Source organism: Parasteatoda tepidariorum, chromosome 7 (genome assembly GCF_043381705.1).
Source record: "Parasteatoda tepidariorum isolate YZ-2023 chromosome 7, CAS_Ptep_4.0, whole genome shotgun sequence".
Classification (NCBI taxonomy): Eukaryota; Metazoa; Arthropoda; class Arachnida; order Araneae; family Theridiidae; genus Parasteatoda; species Parasteatoda tepidariorum.
The window spans coordinates 69,659,731-69,682,112 of NC_092210.1; the positions used below are offsets into that span (position 1 = coordinate 69,659,731).

At 27.5% G+C, this 22,382-nt stretch overlaps 1 protein-coding gene across 1 annotated transcript in view; it reads left to right on the plus strand.

Moving 5' to 3' along the window:
* The window catches only part of LOC107448188 (putative polypeptide N-acetylgalactosaminyltransferase 9), a 58,516-nt gene that overhangs the window by 28,300 nt on the left and 7,834 nt on the right, over positions 1-22,382 (plus strand). Inside the window, exons 5-10 of the mRNA XM_071183805.1 lie at positions 3,135-3,343; positions 10,174-10,359; positions 12,859-12,876; positions 16,660-16,785; positions 20,125-20,235; positions 21,431-21,556. Coding sequence (XP_071039906.1) covers positions 3,135-3,343; positions 10,174-10,359; positions 12,859-12,876; positions 16,660-16,785; positions 20,125-20,235; positions 21,431-21,556 — 776 coding nt within the window. The remainder of the gene's footprint in view (positions 1-3,134; positions 3,344-10,173; positions 10,360-12,858; positions 12,877-16,659; positions 16,786-20,124; positions 20,236-21,430; positions 21,557-22,382) is intronic.

Here is a 22,382-nt window from a genome sequence, read left to right on the forward strand (position 1 = left end):
ATAATGAACCCAAAAGCATTCTAGAAGAGTAGATAATTTCCAGCAAGCAATTTGGAAACATGGACTTCAGGACAGCAGTAGATTTCTTAATTATTAATTTAAACTAAAAAAAAAATATTTTTTTTCCATATGGGTTTGGAAAATCATGTAAGTATTGAGTAATTTTTTCTTCTACCAATTCTTTATATTACAAACTTTTAGGAATGAAAAATGTAAAAAATTCCTGAGGGACATGAAACTTCATAAATAAACTAGTATGCTGCTGTGAAGAGGTAGAAAGATTTGCATTCCATATTCGTTGAGTTATAATTTGAATTGTAAAAATTTACAGAAAGTGTGAGATTAAAAACAAAAGCTTTTTCTAGGATTCTAAAAAAAAAACATGAATATCGGCTATTTTCCGTTATTTTAGTTTTAGTTCGAAAAGAATTAAAAGTTTTTTTTTAAATAAAAAGTAAATGCTATATTTTTTAGTGTAATTAGTGCAGCGTAAACATTAAAATACGGAATTATAACTTTCTTATATATATATATATATATATATATATTCTCATAAATAATAAATATATAAGTAATTCTCATAAATTATCAAAATAACAGAAAATTTGAAAGATTATTAAGGCAAGCTAAAAGATTCTTTTCGTATAAATTTTCTTCATAGAAAGTTAAGTATAAAAAAACAGATTCATTGATAAACAACTTGAAAGCTTTTTTTTAATTTTAAACTTAAAAATATGAGTAAATAAATTTTTAATAGTTCATTTTAAAATAAAATGTATTTTTAAAAAATAATGGAAAAATTTTAAATCACTAAAAAAATTCATAAATGTACGCTCCCCCCCCCCCCCCCCCGTTCAAAAAAAATGCAAATAGAATAAGAGAATAATCCTAACAAAGTAAATATTTTTAATAATAATCAGAATAAATGTATTTATCATGAATTTTTAATTTAATTTACAATTGAAATAATTAATATTTCCAGCATGTAAGTATTATTTACTACGCTATTTCTACATGAATTTTCTTCTTTTTTACTCCCTGAAAAAGCAAGAAAAAATATTAAACATGAAATTTTTTCTTTGTGACATACTTTAAATGACAAAATACCAATTTTGAATTTTTCCCGATTTTTTCAATTTACGAACTTTGATTAAAATTTTTTAGTTTTGTTTTTTATACTAAAATATAATCTTATAGTATGAAATCTCTATAAATACATATTAGAGAGACATTATAATAATATTATATTTATGTAAAAATCGTTTTATCTGAATAAACGGCTCAGATTTATCTGAGTATGTCAGAAAGAGTATGTCACATTTAAAGTATGTCACAAAGAAAAAATTTCATGTTCACGAATTTTTCTCACCTTTTTAGGGTGTAAGGAAGAAGAAAATTCATGTAGAAATAGCGTGCCTCCCAAAAAATTTTTTATTATTTTTTTGCCGCCTAACTGGCGTTTATTTGTAGAACTGATACCGTTTTATAACCGTTGTTTTGAACAGCCGACTCAAATTTTGAGTCTGCGACTATTAATGTTTAACTCCGTAGCCTTTTAATTTTGAACTCAATCCAGAAGGCAAGGGGACTCATGGTACAAGTATTGGGTGAAATTTGCCTTCGTGGAGGACTTTTTTTATGGAACTTTCCCGTTTTGCGTTACATGGAGAGAAAAACCCCGAAAGCTTTCCACGGTTAGCATGACGGCAAGGGGACTCTAACCCATTATCAGTCTACCACTGAGGATACTCCAAGATGCGTCTACCACTGATCCGTCTTCCACTATGGAAGAGCCTTAGCTCCTGGTTTATCCTGCCCTAATACAGTCTAATTGCCATTGCTCGGTATATTCTGCATTTAGCTAAAAGTTCAGTTCCACTAATCAGTACATCATAAACTTATTTTTTTTAAAGGTTAAGTGCCACTGCCCGGTATACATTTGTCCACTATACTCTACACAAAGGTTATTTTAAAGCTAAGTGTGCCCGGTGCACATTTCTCCGGTATACCCAAATCTGATTTTTTCTTTAAGGTTAAGTGTCATTGCGTCTAGTTGAGGCTATGAGTTGCCTTTATAATCCCGAACTCGCTCGCTGCGATTTGGATATTTTTTACGGCCCTTTAATGAAACTGTACCTCGTATACTTATAGCGTTTTTTGCTTTACAGGAATATTTCATTATGTTGCATTATTTTTTATTTATGTTGCATTATTTTATAACAAATTTTATGGTAATTGAAATTTAAAAAAGAAGTTCAATAAATTCAGTTAAGAAGTAGTACATTATGAATAATATTAAATAATAGTAATTTTGAAATACTTCACTAAATCATGCGTGTTGTTGATTCATTTGTACACCTTCTTTGCATCGCTCTGAAAAATAAATATTCTTGCCCTTCTTAATTGCTCAATTTAAATAACTTTTTCAGAATTAAATTATCTTGCAAAAAATATTCCCAAAATTGTCTTGTTGATGCTGTACCAAATGCTAAGTTAAGGATACAGTTAATATGTATAACAAGTGAGATTTTTATAAATAACAGAGCACATTTTATCACTAAACATATTGAATCTAACAATTCTACCACTTTAGATGATTTTTCATATGATGTCACCAGAACTAAATAAACAGCAAGAAATTCCTTAGGTTATGATACAATTTAAACTTGTTCAGTTATTAATTCTACAACGGAGAGTTTGTACTGTTTAGAGAGAGTTCTGTTTAGGGCTGGACTGGAATGACATTCATTCCTCTCCCATTCTGGTTTCGGATTTTCTGAATATCAACGGATTCATTGATCTGCTCTGACCCCGTCAGACCAGATGGGAATTAGCAACAACGACAACAACAACAACGGAGAGTTTAAATTTTTTTAAAAACCAAAACCACGTTTTATATTTCCCTGTAAAGGACTCACTACGTTTCTTCACACTGACTCGGCTTGAATCAGTTCACTCCAAATCAGTACTGAAAATGTCACCTGATTTTAATCTATCTCGTTGTACTGATTTTTATTACTGCTTTTGTCAACCTGATTTCTTCTGACCAAAGCTAGCGGGGCTTATCCCTTGCATTTTCCCTCTTGATTTGATTTTGACTATTTTTGATATATAAAATTATGTTGTATCGGTAGGCTGGTTGGAGCCACTTTTGCAGCAAGTATATGACAATTGGACTACAATAGCCTGCCCAGTAATCGATGTGATTAAAGATGATACATTTCAGTACATGTTCCGAGAATCAACAGAATTTGCAATTGGTGGTTTCACTTGGGACTTACAATTTGATTGGCGTCTCATTCCACGCAGAGAATTGGAGCGTAGGAAGCATCATTGGAATCCAGTGAGGTACGTTAATTATTAAGTATCCTATAACATTTTATACGGTTGTAGAAAGTATACTTCCTATCGACTTCATTAATTTTTAAATGACGACGGGAGGTCATTTTCCCATCTATGATTTGGGCAACCGTCTGCTTATAACTTTAGAAAATACGAAAAAAAAAATTAATTGAAGAGCTTTGTTTACATAAATATGCATAATAGAAAAGGTTAACATGCGTTCATAAAGAAGGGCAAATACCGGGGAGCTATTTTCTCTTATGCGTTAGGTATTCATTTAATTGCACATTTCTCATCGAGTTTACTTTTAGTTACAATCATTAAATGGAAAACCGATCGGCCTGTGTAGGAGGCAGGGAGCTGTCTTTGCATCAGAAAGGTCCTGTGTTCGAATCCCGGGCAAGGCATGGATGTTTCTTTCTCTCTCTATGTGCGTTCTACGTCCGTTCTCCTTTGTGTGTGTGAATGTGACTCGCCCTATAAACGGGATTGTGGTTGCGTGAATGTAAGGCAAAAGTCGAATTCTAGGCCATAGATGGCGCCACTGAAAAACAAGAAAAAGTACCCCCTCTGCCTAAATAGTCATATGAAAAAAAAATTAAATTAAAAAATTCAGTTATTTATAATTCTACAAAGGGTAAAATTAATCTTTAAGCTTTGAAGTATAAATTGAAGACGCAATACCCAAAGAGAACTCTTCGAAACATTTCGATCTTGTAAATTGTAAAGGTCTTTTAAGACCGATCTAAATATATTTACATTTCAAAGAATGTGGAAACAGATATATAAACTGTTTCTGCACAAATTGATTTATTTTATTAATCAAAAAGTGAAAAATCCCATGAAACAGTATACGTTCTTTCATCGCTTTATTTTTTAAAACTTTCTTTATGGAAAAAATTATCACTTAATACTTAAAATAATTTTTTGCTTGTCATTTTGAGATTTTAATGTTTATTATTTGAGTTATTTACCATAATTAAAAAAGATGTAGCTAAACCAAGAGCTTTGATACTTAAATTTAAGATACTTAAAAGAATGTTACTGAATGAAATGCGCAATGAACAAATAACACCATATATTTAACCCTATTTAATTACTAAATATTTCTTGAATAGTGATAAATTTGCTCAACACTTGAATTTTAGAAGGAAATTTGATTTCTGGATCATTCCTTACTAGATCGATATCAATGTTTGATGCCGGAAACTTAGCTATTCTACTATTACAGAAAGTTTAATATTGAACTTCACCGTTTGTTTTAGTTTCGCTCACAAAAAGAATCCCACAAAATATTTCAAATTAATATTATGTAAAAACACTAAAAATGCACGTTTTGGAAAATTAAAAAGAAAAAAAAACTCACTGTGGAAAGCAATCGATTTCAAGAAGTTCCAAAATTATCGTCTGCCTATTTAAAATTGATCTTGTTGATCTGTTTTTTTATTAATGAATCTTAGCATGATTCTATATGATTCTTACGACTCCTTATTCCTTTGATTTATCTTAGTGATTATGGTGGTGAAATTAATCTAATAAAAGAGCGCGCGGAGATGAAAAATCTAGAATAACACCAATTTATCTAGTTCACCAGCGTGTTCTTAACTTTTCAATATAAGTAACTTATAACGATATAATCTGTTTTAAAATGCAGTTAAGATTTTATCTCATTACTGATCAACACAGAAATAGGTTCAATGTTTTAATTCAATAGAAGAAGAACAAAGTGTTTCAAAAAAGTAATCAAAAGAGGAAAAAGAGGGTTACCTTAAACTCTTTTCTGGAATAAGGAAAAGCTTCACATATTTCGTCATATTTCACCAGATGCGTTTGGTTCTCAGCTTTCACTCCTAAAATTAGCCGAATTTAGTGATAAGAAGCTTAATTTTCAAAATCACTGGAAAATGATATAAACTGGCTGTAGCAACCATAGTAGTGCTTTGAGTTAAGCTTCGCCGCGAGTATTCTCGAATTGTGTGCAGACAAGAAAGAGCCCAAAGCAACAATCATTTGATGCACCAATCAAAACGATGAGAAGTGAGCATGAATTAGCGAATAAACTGTACCTTTTTAAGTTTTGAATGCTGGAATACAACGAATTCTTTGTTGCTACAGTACCAATATTTTTTTACGTCACGTTTCGCTTTTTTTTCCCAGACAAGAGACACAAAAGTACGGTGAATTGCTGATAGACAGATTAAGCTCTTTAAATCTAAAAATATAACATTATTTTTCAGATTGTTTTCAAAATTTTCTAATAGAAATAATGTTTTATCAAGAAATCTCACTTCTTATAAGAAAAACTAGCAATTTACCCTGCATATAATGACATAAACAATTTGATAAAATTTAGAAGTACAGCTAAAGTAATTATTGAACTAAACGGTTTTTAAACAATATCTTTGCGTATAATAAATACAAACTGTAGAAATAAGGAAACCGAAGTATAGGTCGTATCCAATCCTTAAATCGAGGGACTTGGGGAAATATAGTGATAATCCAAATTGTTTTCCAAAATTGTCATTTTTATATCAATTTGTTTCATAGTATATTTCCAGATAATATTTTACAAGTTTTTAAATCTTCACTAAATAAATAAACAATACACATAAATATTATTTTCAAGGAAAGCGCATTGTTTTTCATCAAAAATTTGATAGACAATTTCCCACTTCTTTCTAACGTTTCTAATTTATATAACTTGTACCGCAACTACGAAACATCATTTTGAGATAAAGACAAAAAAAAAAAAAAAAAAAAAAAAAAAAAAAAAAAANTTTTGAAAAAAAAAAAAAAAAAAAAAAAATACTTCAAGCATCGGTCATGCCTTGACATTTGTCAAGCCGTGAAGACGTAAATTGAACTTTAAACTTAAACTTTTAATTTATAGAACTAAAACTTTAAAAAAAATAGAAATAAAGAAAAAAGAAATCGTTTTAGGTGACATTTAAGAGACTAAACTGCTGAGCTGAATTTAAGTATTTTGCTCCTCAGATACAAACTGTTTAATTTTTTAGAAGGATATATTTAAAATAAATTAAAAGAAAATCTCGACGTTCATAATACCCATTCAAATCTTTCCTCATTTATTTTGTTCTTCTAACCTTTTATTCCAATTTTATTTCTCTCAATAAATTAATCATTCATTTTTTAATTTACAATGTTTTTCATTTATCTAAATCCTTTTTTCATCCTTATCAATTTTATTTCATTATTAGATTTATCTAGATTCGTTTGTTTTATAACTTTTTTTATATACTCGGACGTTTTCCATTAATGTAATACCCGTTTCGCATTAATTTCCTGCTTTTTTCTTTTTCTTTCACGCATTTCTTACTATTCCCCCCCCCCATTTTTAATTTAATTTTTCAACTTTTCGCTTTTATCTTTTCTCATTGTGGTCTGTATGACTAAAAATAAAGTCAATATGTGTCTGGATTTACTACTTATTTAAATATTCTTTAGATTTGAATGAAATGTGGATTGAATGCTAAATATTTGCTATTAAGAATATAATTGCCGTTGCCAAATTGCAGTTTCTATAAAATGCAAAGAAATTGATATTTTCAAATATATGGGAAAATTAAAACTGGAAATTAAAATATATATATATATGCTTTCATTTGAATACAATTTTAATTGTGTAGTGGCTTACAAGAGGTGGTGAAATCGTAATTTCTAATCAGTGTTTATGTGAAGGAAGAATCTACATTTTGATAGTCACAAATTTGACTACGGTAAAGAAATGCTAAATAAAAATATTGCATTAAAAGGTTATAATAAAAAGGTTGTATCTAAGATTATAAGTAGGATTAAGGTTTAAGACCCACGCTGACGAAATAGAAAAGGCTATTCAGGGCATGAAATCTGAAATTCTGAAACATTTCTGTTAATTATCACTTAAAATTTTTTCAGTTTACAATAAATGTGTTTATTTTTATATGCAAGACATCAAACTTGATTGCGAGATATATATATATATATATATATATATGTATATATATATATATATGTATATATATATATATATATATATATATATATATATATATATATATATATATATATATATATATATATATATATATATATATATATATATATATATATATATATATATATATATATATATATATATATATATATATATATATATATATATATATATATATATATATATATATATATATATATATATATATATATATATATATATATATATATATATATATATATATATATATATATATATATATATATATATATATATATATATATATATATATATATATATATATATATATATATATATATATATATATATATATATATATATATATATATATATATATATATATATATATATATATATATATATATATATATATATATATATATATATATATATATATATATATATATATATATATATATATATATATATATATATATATATATATATATATATATATATATATATATATATATATATATATATATATATATATATATATATATATATATATATATATATATATATATATATATATATATATATATATATATATATATATATATATATATATATATATATATATATATATATATATATATATATATATATATATATATATATATATATATATATATATATATATATATATATATATATATATATATATATATATATATATATATATATATATATATATATATATATATATATATATATATATATATATATATATATATATATATATATATATATATATATATATATATATATATATATATATATATATATATATATATATATATATATATATATATATATATATATATATATATATATATATATATATATATATATATATATATATATATATATATATATATATATATATATATATATATATATATATATATATATATATATATATATATATATATATATATATATATATATATATATATATATATATATATATATATATATATATATATATATATATATATATATATATATATATATATATATATATATATATATATATATATATATATATATATATATATATATATATATATATATATATATATATATATATATATATATATATATATATATATATATATATATATATATATATATATATATATATATATATATATATATATATATATATATATATATATATATATATATATATATATATATATATATATATATATATATATATATATATATATATATATATATATATATATATATATATATATATATATATATATATATATATATATATATATATATATATATATATATATATATATATATATATATATATATATATATATATATATATATATATATATATATATATATATATATATATATATATATATATATATATATATATATATATATATATATATATATATATATATATATATATATATATATATATATATATATATATATATATATATATATATATATATATATATATATATATATATATATATATATATATATATATATATATATATATATATATATATATATATATATATATATATATATATATATATATATATATATATATATATATATATATATATATATATATATATATATATATATATATATATATATATATATATATATATATATATATATATATATATATATATATATATATATATATATATATATATATATATATATATATATATATATATATATATATATATATATATATATATATATATATATATANTATATATATATATATATATATATGAACATGGTATGGTATGTTTTACCAATATGATTTTAAATAAAAAATCTTGAAAAATTGTCAATGGATGGCAGTTCCAGTCCTACCTCTCTGCCAAACTTTCAGAACAATGAGTCATTTTGTTGCTCTATTCTGGCAATTTCTTTGAATCAGCAGGTGTTGTATATACTTTTATCACTGGCTTCTTCAAGTGAAAACATAGTATAAATCAACTAATAAGCAGTATAAATCAACTAACATAGTATAAATCAACATAGTATAAATCAACATAGTATAAATTAACTAATTGCAGACCATTATATGAACTTAATAAAATATTTCTTCACTTTATGATATTTTTTTAAAAAATATCATAAAGTGAAGAAATATTTTATTAAAAAATCTCAAAAATTCTATTAGAGAAGGAAAAGACTATTCAAACACATGGACTTCTTTACTGGGAGAAATTTATGACATTTTTTGAAAAATAAAGAAATAAAAAAATTTGTTCACATGTGCCCCCTTCTCCCCTACATATCACTGATTTCCTCTCCAAATGTGCCATTCAAGTCATATCCAAATTTCACTGACCTCCGTCAATGAAATTTGTAGGTCAAAATAGAATAACTTCTATATTGGCAGAAATGTAATAACTTCTAGTAATAAATCTGTATTACAATATGTATCGAATGTCTGATAGTTTAACCGTTTTGCAAAGCAACATGTTTCAAATGTATCATAGTTTAACAATTTTGTAAAGCAATCTATATCAAATGTAAGATACTCTAACCATTATGTATTTATATACGTATCGAATGCATGATAAATTCATAAAACGTTGCAATTGCGATCATTAGCGACAACAATAAATGTGCTAATATGGCGTATAATATCTGAAACGATAATTATTAAATATGATATTATCTAACTCTTAAAATGTTAATGAGTTTTTATAAAAAAATATCTCAATTAAATTATGTTTCCTTACGATGTAATGCGATATTAAAATCCCAGCATTATTCAACACAACCGGATATTATTTAAATTGTAGGCTTGGATGTGTGGAGGATCGATAGAAATAATCCCTTGCTCTCATGTTGGTCATGTGTTTCGAACAAGAATGCCTTATTCTATGGTTAATGGGGAAAAAGCATTTCGCCAAAATTGTCTCCGATTGGCTGAAGTTTGGATGGATGAGTACAAGCAATTTTTCTATCGAAGATTAAGGATTAACTTAGTAAGTTTTTACATCGCGTAGCTGCATTATTTTTTGAGGGTAGCTTCTATGTTATGCTTTTCTTTTCTTTCTCTTTAACCTTGCATGCTTGTTAAGATGCCTAAAAAGAAGAAGGTTTAGGCAAAATCGTTTTTAAAGGATTATTTTCTTAATAGTTCCGAAAAATAAAATAATTAACAATCTCTCCAAAATTACCTTTCATGATCAGAATGAAAAGATGGTACAATTGTTAGATGTTATTAAAAAACAGGATTATCTAAAAGGTAAGTAATTTTGAAAAAAAATTGTTTTCCTTTTGATAGTTTGGAAAAAAAATTCAGTATTTTAAAATTTATATTGTACTTTTGGTTTTCCTGAACTCCCTGTTTTTCTCTACTTAAAGTTTCAAATAACTGAGGCAACTTAAACGAAATTTACGAGGGAACTTCTCAAGTACAAAATTCCTCCACATTTACAGTACTAATAGTAATGAAATAATTCCCTGGAGTGTGTTTTTACCACAGTTTCTGTTACTTTTGCAAGAAAGTTTAAGGTACATATTGCGGTTTAATCCTTATTTATGATATGTGCTTAAACCATTTTACATTTGAGATACAAGTTTATAAATAGTGAAACTCCTTGATTTTGTCGAACGTATTTTTATGTTAGTTCACTGTGAAGAATTTTTGTGAATCTTAATACCAAGAATTAGCGTTTGTTTTACACCACTTTAGACTTGACTTCAAAATGATGTAGAACCAAAGACAATTCCTAGCGTAGTAAAATACCAAGAGTGTGCTTTACACATTTTAGTGTACCAATGTTATTATTCTGTAACACAATAGTTTCAGCTTTTCTGCGATTTTGACGGGGAAGGAGAAATCCAGGAGTTTTCGTTCGAAACTCAAACTCAAATTCTATGTTACTTCGTAAGACCTGTATACCTTTCAATTCAAAAATTTTTCGACTATTATAAAAAAAAGTAATAAAAAAGTAATTAACTATTAAAAATAATTTTTTTTTGCATGGAATTAACTTTGAATAAACGAATAATTATGTGCAAAATATTTTCAATTCGCTAAAACTTTTCTCGAGACATACGCAAACAGTAAAACTAGAGCCTTTGAATTAGACAGGCTGACTTATCATCTATTTTTGGAGCAAAGAGCTAACATAAGCACAATACTAACATAACGTTAACTTGCGAACTTGTTTGCTCCAATATTGCTTGATAGGTCAGCTCTGATAGTATAGGAGCCTTAAGTAAAACTAACATTAAGAGATTCAAACTTTTAAAAGCTCTCGTGACCATTCTATTGGAAGAATATTTTCCAGATGGCGGATATTACCCATATTTTGAGGGTGAAAAAATTTAAATCCGTCCTGAAGAAGGCATGTTTATTTCCCAAATTGTTTCCAGATAGTTTTACTCAAATTGCGACTACCCTCTATATTTCGGGGGTCAGAAATCTGAATTCGTCGAAAAAAACAAAGTCTGTTTAATCAGAGAAAGTACATTTTTGTATCTGATTCCGTAATTATAAATATTGTCTGCACTAACTAGTTAGCATATTCGAGGTCACCTCCGTGAACCATTAAGTTTGAGTCCTTGTATGTGAAAAATCATTGGATCAAAAGTTAGGGTGATGCGTTTTCATTTCTGCGCACTACAATTGCTTAAGCTATAATTAACTGTGACTAAAGTATGCAGATATAAAAAATTCAAAAACATTTTATTTGTTTCGTGACAAATGAATAATTTGATGATGTGGATGAAATAATGTGGAGTGAGAAGTGCAAGGAAATAATGACAGGTAAAATTAGGCCGAAGTTAAATAATTGATTTCTATTCCAATACAAAATCCCTTGCTATAGTTCTAGACTAATGCAAGAATATTTTTCCAAACACATAGTGTTTGTTTTAAAGAGAATATGAGATTCATAGGACTGGTCTTGAGTTCCATAATCTGAAAGCAAGAACTCGTTAAAATTACCGAGTGAGAAGAAATTAAGTTTATTGACTCAAGTACGGTATAGGAATAAAATTATTCTAGAAAATGCAAAGGTCTAGAAAAACTAGTACCCGAGCAAGTGAAAATAAATTTTATACGCCTTATGAAAAGTATAATATTAAGGTATAAAAAGAATTAAAAGTATAAAATTTTATAAGAGCCATGTCATAAAAAGAACTAGAAGGAGTACAAAGTATTAAAAATAAATTGGTGTTTTTGAGAATATGGGATTTATTCAAGAAATTTACACGTTACTCTAAGGTTTTATCTGTAAAACACTTTTCGCTTTTTTTGCAATAGAGTTCAAGGGCTGACTCTTAAAGTGTATTTAATTATCTTTTTTCTTTCTTTCTTTCTTTCAACTTCTAATAGACGTATAAAAGTTTTGTCTAATATTAAAAAGAGTTACTCTTGCAAAAAATACATAAATAAATATCTAAATAAAAATGTATAATATTTAATACTTACTAATTTTTGCTTATAATACTTCGTTCTTTTTTATTTACAGGTAACTGTTGCGAAATCTGTAAGTATTTTCATTTTATTTCATAATGTTTTTTGAATATGAATTTTCAATTAATGACATCTTGTACCAATCACAAACAATTTTACTAATGCCTTAACACTTCTCTTTTAACATCGATTGTCTAAAAAAAATCTCTCATAACTTTTCGATGATGATTAAGTTTAGTTTTGAGTAGAAATAATAATACCATAGCGCAATTAGTAAAAATTATTGAATTATAACTGCAGTACATTTATTTCGATTATTTTTATTTTTATTTTAATTTTTCCAAAAAATTTAAAAAAAATTATGTCTATCTTTTAGAAGGATATTTAAAATTTTTTGTTCTTATATTTAACGACAAGAAGGCTTTCTATGAGTTAGAAAGATGTATCAGTCAATGTCAAGATGACAAATTATGTGTCCCAAAGTAACCTCAAAACACACACTCCATTTTTCGGAAATGCTTACTAGGTATTTATGAAACTGAAATTAAAAACATACTTTTCTCAGAAAAAAATATACTGTTTTTAAATTTCACAATCTATATTATCAAAGTATGGGTAGTAAGCTCAATTTGGAAGATATGAGAGAGGAAGAACTGGTAACTAAGGAAAAAAAAAATGATATACGCCGGATTTAACCAATTATTTAGTAAATTTCACAGTTCATATAGTCAATGGTTTATCAGAAATTCTGGATTTAAAAATTATAATTCTTATTACCACACACTTAGTAAAAAATATAAAACTAAAAAGTAAATTTAAGAGATTAAATGGTTTCAATGCCACGCTCTAATGCACCATGAAAAAATTCCCAAATTTTATAGCACATATTGTAAAACTATATTTTCTTATTAATTTTAAATTCGAACCAAAGCGCATTGATAGAAATTACCCAGCTTTTTTCGGCGTTTCCATAGAACCTCAAATTTTATCTTATTCTGGTAGTTTTGAATATATTTTTTTCTTACCGTATCAGTTTACTCAGAAAAGGGGGTAAAAATTTAAGCACCTAAATACTAATTTCTCTTTTAGAGTGTTTCGCCTTTTTCCAACATTTTTTTAGGTAAACTGGGAACCTTTTACATTTAATTATCCAAAGACAATTTCGAATGAAAATAATTTTTAATTATAATTTATTATTAATATTTTTTTAATGATCGCTGAAAATTATTTGAATAATTTTGAATAATTATTCAATTGTATATTGAAAATTATTTGAATAATTTGAATAATTTTTAGAGACAAAATAGGAAATTTGAAACTAATCGGTATAGAAGTACTTGAGAAATGAAAAATTAAATTAAAAGGTCTGGTTTCTTAGGACAAGCGCCTTATCTGGGCGTCGGCGCGACGCCAACGTCACGCTGACGCCAACAAAATACTGGTTTGTTAGCTCAAGGCCTGGTTTCTTAGAACTAGCGCCTTATCTGGGCGTCAGCGGAAAGTTGACGTAGATCTGACGCCAAAAAAATACTTTTTTGTTAGCTCAGCGTGAGCAGTCGGTCTAACGCAGACATTATCTCTCATTGCGCATGCGTTAATAACGTAAACAGATATTTATTTTGAATTTGCATTGATTTTGTTATTGTCGACCAGTGTTTTAGAGAGCAAATAATGACTTTGTCCAAGAAAAAACACATTATAGCTGAGCTAAATGAAGAGTGCTATGTTTAATGAAGAAGCTATGTTTAATGTCAAAATCAAAATCTTGGCTGATTTCAATGCGCTGTTGGATGTTGTCCGCCATTGCTTCTGTGGTTAACGTCACGTTGTAATCCAACTGCAGTTGAGTTGGACGGCAATTGTAGTTCAAGATGAGCGTTCGATGACGTATACTATCAAACTCACAAATGGACCAATCAGAGGTTAACGCTGATTTCCAGCTGACGGCGTCCTGTCCTAAGAAACCAAGCCTTTAGAACTAGCGCCTTATATGGGCGTCAGCGGAAAGTTGACGTAGAGCTAACGCCAAAAAAATTTTTTTTTGTTAGCTCAGCGTGAGCAGTTCGTCCAACGCAGACATTATCTCTCATTGCGCATGCGTTGATAACGTAAACAAATATTTATTTTGAATTTATATTGATTTTGTTATTGTCGACCAGTGTTTTAGAGAGCAAATAATGACTTTGTCCAAGAAGAAATACATTATAGCTGAGCTAAATGAAGAGTGCTATGCTTAATGAAGAAGCTATGTTTAATGTCAAAGTCAAAATCTTGGCTGATTTCAATGTGCTGTTGGATGTTGTCCGCCATTGCTTCTGTGGTTAACGTCACGTTGTAATCCAACTGCAGTTGAGTTGGACGGCAATTGTAGTTCAAGATGAGCGTTCGATGACGTATACTATCAAGCTCACAAATGGACCAATCAAAGGTTAGCGCTGATTTCCAGCTGACGGCGTGTTGTCCTAAGAAACCAGGCCTTAACGACTTTTTTAACTCAACGTCTATTCGTCCGCTGCCGAGCAAATTTTTTTTTTGTCATTTTAAATTGCCTTGTTTAAAATAATATAGAAATATGCAAATCTTACAACTCATATTTTTCTTCGATAATTATTAAATAAAGTTATAAATAAATATTATTTTATTATTGAAAAGTATAAGAAATTGGCAATTATTTCACTTTTTTGCTTAAAATTATGTTTAGATTATTGTATAAAAATGTTTTTGATTCGCTGAAAAAGTTCCCTACACAGAGATTTTTTCATAAGACTACAGTACCGTATAGGAATGACATTTCTGCCCAAAAAAGGACTCAATTTTGGTTACTGAAGCCGAAATATATGGTTCATTGCTATTTTTTCGGTTCAAATGGTACGGTTTATCAAAATTCAAATTTTCCAAATAGTTTTTATTACCACATATTTTGAAAATAATGCAGAAATGAAAAGTAAATTTAACCAAATAAATGGTAGTTTGAGGAATGTTCTAAGATATCATGATTTAATCAACTTTTACCACATTTACCAAAGTTTATCACCTATATTATAAAACCATATTTTATTGTTAATTTTGCGAAAATCATTATTACAGCACTTCAGTAAAAATTATCGTGCTTTTTGGAATTCTATAGATCCAGAAACATGCTAAATTCTGGTAGTTTTGACAATGCTTTTATCTCAGTATAGATATTGCGAAATACTCAAAAAGACTCAAAGAGCTCTACTGAGAAAACCATATTTCGGCTACTCTTCATATTTTGTTTCTTATCGATCGAAAAAAGAAAAGGCTTGTTTATTTAGAGATTTAAGTTAGATTTTGAACTTAATTAATAGTTAAAACTAATTGTTTAAGGTAACTATTGTTAAGGTAAGGTATATATAAGGTAAATTCATTAAATCATTAACTTTGAAAATTAAGACGTTGATTACTAGGACAGAGGTTATTTAGCGTGATATCTCTTATTTATTTTTTTTTACTTCACATTGAAATTTAAATATATTGAAATTGTATTGATAATTTTCCGATCAGTTAAATTCTGTAATAAAGTTATTAAAAATTTCAAATCAGTAGTTTGGTTGAATAAAAAAGAAACTTTACTTTGGGTATCTTAGGAGGCATTGAAACCACCAAACAAAGGAAATATTTGTGGAATTATTTTGTCATTTGAAATTATTTGTTATGAAACTATTTTTGAAAATTAATTTTATGAGGCATCACGGATTAGGCAACTTTTGTGAACTTCAAATAATAATTAAAACTAGTTTAAGTAATTAAGTTAACTAAAAGTAATTTTTTATTTTATATGTTAAATGAGTGGTTGTTTCCTTCTAATTTCTTTCGGTATTATATAATTTTATAGGATTTTGGAGACATTTCTCATAGAATAGAGATGAGAAAAAACCTGAATTGTAAATCATTTGAGTGGTATTTGGAGAATGTTTTACCAGAGCAGTACATTCCTGATGATGCAGCTGCTGAAGGCCAAGTATAATTATTTTAAATTGTTTAAAATGACATCTTTTTACTGTACAAAATATTTCTTTAAATGAAAATTACTATCTGATTTAAAATTGCATTAAGCAATTAAACCTATCCTTAAGTAATTGTAAAAGAAGACATTTCTATTGACAAAAATTATTATTTGATTTGAAACTGAATTAATTAATAAAAATAATATACTACTACTAAACATTTTTATTAAAAAAAGCATTTCCTTTAATTAAAACTATTATCTAATTTGAAACAGCTTTAACTTATTAAGTATCGGTGATCACATTCTTAATACAAACGGTAATTACTGTTAGAATTTTCTCTGGAAAAATGGTTAAATATCATGTAATTGTTATTTTACTATATTCAAACAAAACAGTCAAATAATCGTATATAAGATGGTATTCAAACTGTTAACTATAAGAAAAATTGTTTAGTAACTGCTTTCACCTAATACGGTTAAACAACTAGAATTTTATTACTCCAACTATGCCCATCTAATGAAGCCTTTTAAGTTCCTTGCAGCTGGGTACATATTATTATAGCTGTGAGGGATAATCGGCCTATCTCATGACTACCGGGACAGAAGTTCGAAACCCAGCATTGACACTACAATATTTCTTCAATTCACTTGAAAGTAATTTTGCCAAACAGACATGAAAAGTTTCCACTGTCCTGTATTCCCCATTTTCGTGACCCTGGACTGTTTGATTTCGATGCGCCTATTCGTGTATAGATGGCAGCATCATAAAGCTGCTTCAGAAAAAAGTCAGCCACAACCTAATTCCAATGCCAACTACCAAATGAAATTGGCATAGTTCCAACATCCAGTTAAAATTAATTTTTACGGTTTTGAAACCATGCTAGTTGTTTTACGGTCTTCTAACCATGCTAGTTGTAAATGGCTTCAAGGCAGTAATGGTAAAAAATGTTCTTTATCGTAAATTTTACTGTTAATTGCATGACCAGATTGATACCAGTTATTTTGCCTTATTTTCGAATGGAAATTCTAACACTGCATTTCTTTAGCATGTTATTAAAAAGTAAGAAAATACCAAGTAACAAAAGAGATCATATTTCTGTAAAATGTAACATATAAGTTACTTTTCCTCGATGATTTCTTATACCGTTATTTTATATTCAAATATTTGTGTTTGTGAACCTGAAGTAGAAATTTCTGTTATTCGTGTTTTTTTTAAAAATTAACATTTTTGTTTTGAAACTTCTGTCACCCCAAAATAATGAAAGTTTAGATTTAATAAGTTTTAATTGGACTCAAACTTTTTTAGAAAACATGATGCATCAGTGACATATTTTTATCAGAAAAATTTTTTCAAATCTGAAATGAAAATGTTTTTTGTTGTAAAAATTGCTGCAAACCACAACAGTAAGGTTTACATACAGTGTTAGAATTTTAATTCTAAAATGACAGTGAAATAAATGGTAATAGTTTCTTCATCGAAATAACCATGAAATTTATGGTAAAGAACATTTTTAAACTTTGCGATTTTGGAACCTTTTACAACTAGTATGGTTAAAAACTATGAAGACAAAACTATGCTGATTTTTAACCATTTACAACTAGCATGTTTTCCAAACCTTAAAAAAAATAACTAGACTTTGGAGTTAGTTAATGGGCATTGGAGTTAGGTTTTGGTTGAGTTGTGTTTCATGAAACGCACCATGGAATCTGGTTTTATTAGTTTATCTCGTCATTTCACACAACATGAAAGATGCTAGATATTTTTGCGTTAAGCAGGTTTATGATGCATAAACTCTTCATGTGTTGAAGGGAATTGAGGAAACAGTGTAGTGTCAACGGGAGCACACGAACCTTCATTCCGACGGTCATGACGTTAACAATTTGCCCCTCTCAGTAAATAAAGTTAAAGTATAATGATAACAAAAATAATAATAACAGATGGCAATATAATTCCTTGATTAAGTTATTTTTCGTATTTTTAAATAAAAGCATTAATGCATGATTTTTCATAATTTTAAATTATTCGCTATCAGCAATAAAATTTCCAACTTGAAATAAAAAATGTTTTTCTTGATACAAATTGCTGTAAACTCCACCATTAAAATGTGCATAGTACGACAAGTGTTTCAATTCTATTGGTGGCTACGTTGAAAAATAGCCTAAACATTGCTATACTTGTTGCCAATAAATATGTTCCTGAAAGTGGGAGTTCTTTTTTTTAAAAAAAAATCGGGAAACTTACTTTCTGGATGCGCCTCTTATATATATATAAAAAGCAGTTCCAATTTGTAGCAGAAATTAAACATATTCTCATTGAGACTTGGCATAATATTGATGCTATTGTCCCCCAGGGATAGCTGAACCCTATGCAACCATTATACATTCAAGCCATATTAAAAAAATGAAGGTTATTTTGGTTGTAATCGGAAGTGGCTTTATTTCGATGGCACATTTTTTAAAAATTGTTCGATGTTTTTTCTCCTGTTCAGGTGAAGCAGGAAGTATTTTACTCTTTGTAAATATGCGTTTAGCTATATACTTTCTTAATATATACAGGGTGTCTCAGTTAAGCGTTTCAGAACTTCTAACAGGGGTAGGGGGCATCCTGACGACTCGAAATCATATAGCAATGTGGGGTCGGAAATGCTTTCCTGAAGCGGTGACGTACACAGAAGCACCATAAAGAAAAGAGACCGTAAGTGAAAAATCGCTATAATAATACATTGAAAAAATTATATGGCCTTCTCGGTCACCCGACCTATCATGTCTTGATTTCTGGAGTCGTATGAAAACATTGGTTTATGAAACCCCTGTTGATAATGCTGGTTGCAAGAATCGCAGTAAATGCCTGCGAGATATGCCTAGAGTATTGCAGAATGTTCGAATGTCCATGCCCCGGAGATGTGAAGTGTACATTGTAGCCGGTGACAGAAGCTTCGAACACTTACTTTGGCCCATGTACCATATAATTTTTTCAATGCATTATTATAGCGATTTTTCACTTATGGTCTCTTTTCTTTATGGTGCTTCTGTGTACGTCACAGCTTCAGGAAAGCATTTCTGACCCCACATTGCTATATGATTTCGAGTCGTCAGGATGCCCGCTACCCCTCTTAGAAGTTCTGAAACGCTTAACTGAGACACCCTGTATGTTTGGTTCTGATCAGTTTTCTTTGTGAGCAGTTACAGAATAAAATCAATGCAGCTTTAAAGGGGGACACTGTGTGAGTAATATGTAATAACTGAAAGTTTGCTCATAATGCTTTGCAATAGTGTGTATTTGTCTGGCATAAGTCACAGTACTCATAGCAAGTAATGGAATGAAATTTACATTTTTAAAATCTTTTGCAGATAAGAAATTTCGGGGGTGATAGAAACAATTGCTTAGAAGGACCAGCTAAAGCAGACGATCTAAACCAACCAGTAAAGATGTCCAAATGCAATCTAAAAAACGATCACCAGGTAATGAGACATACTGGTAAATAAAATTATCAATTTCTTAATGATTCACCAATACTTAAACTCATGAACACAATTAAGAAATTTAAACTTAAATGCACACAGTTAAAAAAAATTTTTAGTCAAAGATAATTCCATGCAAAAAATAAATTGTAATAAATATTTATTAGTTTTTGTTATTTTATTAAAAAATTGGAGAAAAAAACTTTGAAATGCAAGGTATGAAATACAAAATTTGAGCAAAATCGGTCGAATACTTTCTGAGAAATCAATTTTTTAAAAAGTTCGTGTATTTAAGATATGATTTCTCTGAAGCAATTCCACCTATTTTGCTCAAATTTCGTATTTTCCATGTACAATTTAGTAAAAAATAATAAATATTTACTAAAATTTAATTTTTGCATGGAATTATCTTTGAATAAACAAATTTTAAAATTGAATGCAAAAGTTTTTCAAATCACTTAAAAAATTCTCGAAATATGGAAAAAGTAAAATTTACATAAGCGTTCAAATTTTGGATGGCTCTCCTAACCAAACTATAGGGAAACTATTATCCTCAATATTTTGGGGATTAGAAATCCGAATAAATCGAAAAAAAGATATGTTTATTCAGAGAAAGTACGTCTGATTTCGCAATTTAAAACATCGTTTGTGTTCACTAATTAGTATATCTTTAGTCACTCCCTTGAGCCATTAAGATTGAGTCTTAGAACATGAAGAACTGATCATTAGATCAAAAGTTATTCAGGGAGTCCATTTTTTTTCATTGTACTTGCCGAAGAGACCTTTAATGTCCAAACCGCAAAATTTAATTGGGAATTTATTATCCGACTTAAATATTTTTATAATTGAAGATACTACTAAGAGTTTGTTAATTTGTATTATCATGCATAAAAAAATGTTTTTAATGCATATAATGCTGTATAAATAATGTTTTTCCGCGAAATTTTAAATAAAATCCGAAAAACTTTCAAAAATACTCTTTCTTCAAAGCATAAATCAATTTATTTGCAATTATCTAGAAGAAGGAGTTTATAAGATAAACACATGTACTTTGGTGTTTTCAAAAAGAATTTTTTGACTCGCAAACATGAATGTTGACATATTTAAAACGAACGTTATTCGAAAAGTATGCAAACATACGTTGTTTTTATTATTCCTTGTATTCTGGCTTCATTTAACCTTCATTTATATTCAGTACTTCATTCTGACAAGCTATGGAGAAATCAGGCGAGATCAAGGCTGTTTGGATTATGTAAATGATGAAGTCGTTCTCTACTTTTGTTACGGTGTTGAAACTCAACTGTGGACCTACGACATTGAAGTAAGGGGTTGAGTTTGATTTGTTTCTAATTATGACATTATAACAGTTTATAAATGTTTTTAAATATATTTATTTGTGAGCTTTCTTTAAGATGTACTCCTCTGGCAAGCCTAACCTTTTCAGCATTGTTTATATGTACACTGTAAAATAGGGTTTTCTCAAAATTGAATAAAAAATTGCCAAAATAGTTCCAAAGCAAATCTGAGTTTGAAAATCACATATACTCTTTATTGCGTAAAGGAAGGTGCTTAAAATAGTATTTGTGAGACAATGACCCGTTTTATTCAACAACAAATGACTCAAAATAACTCAAACGAATGCATGATGCGTGATTTTTGTGACTATGTATTTTGCTTAAATATTATGCCTCTATCACACGAGAGAAAAATATGTGCAACTGCAAGTGTAACTGCAAGTGTAAGTGCAACTGTAAGTGAAATTCCTCCGTTCGGAGTTGCCGAAAGGGTTGCTTAATTGCCTGATTGGGTTACCTGTAAGTGAAATTCTGTAAGTGAAATTCCTTAATTGCTTAATTGCATGAAATTGGGTTACCATATTTTGTTATTTATCTTTACTTTTGGCTCATATTTAATTTTATCATATGATTCTATTATATCATAGTTTCTCAACGATGTTCGTAAAGATGCTGTAGAATATTAATTGATTTTGATTTAATTTTTTACATTTGTATTTGTGTTAAGTCTTTTCTTCAGCAGGAAATTAAAATTCTGAAAACTTTATTTCCCCATTAGTGAAGTAGCATAGTATAAAAAGGATTATGATTTCTACCTCATAATATGAGATGAGACACTTTGTTAAACTCTGC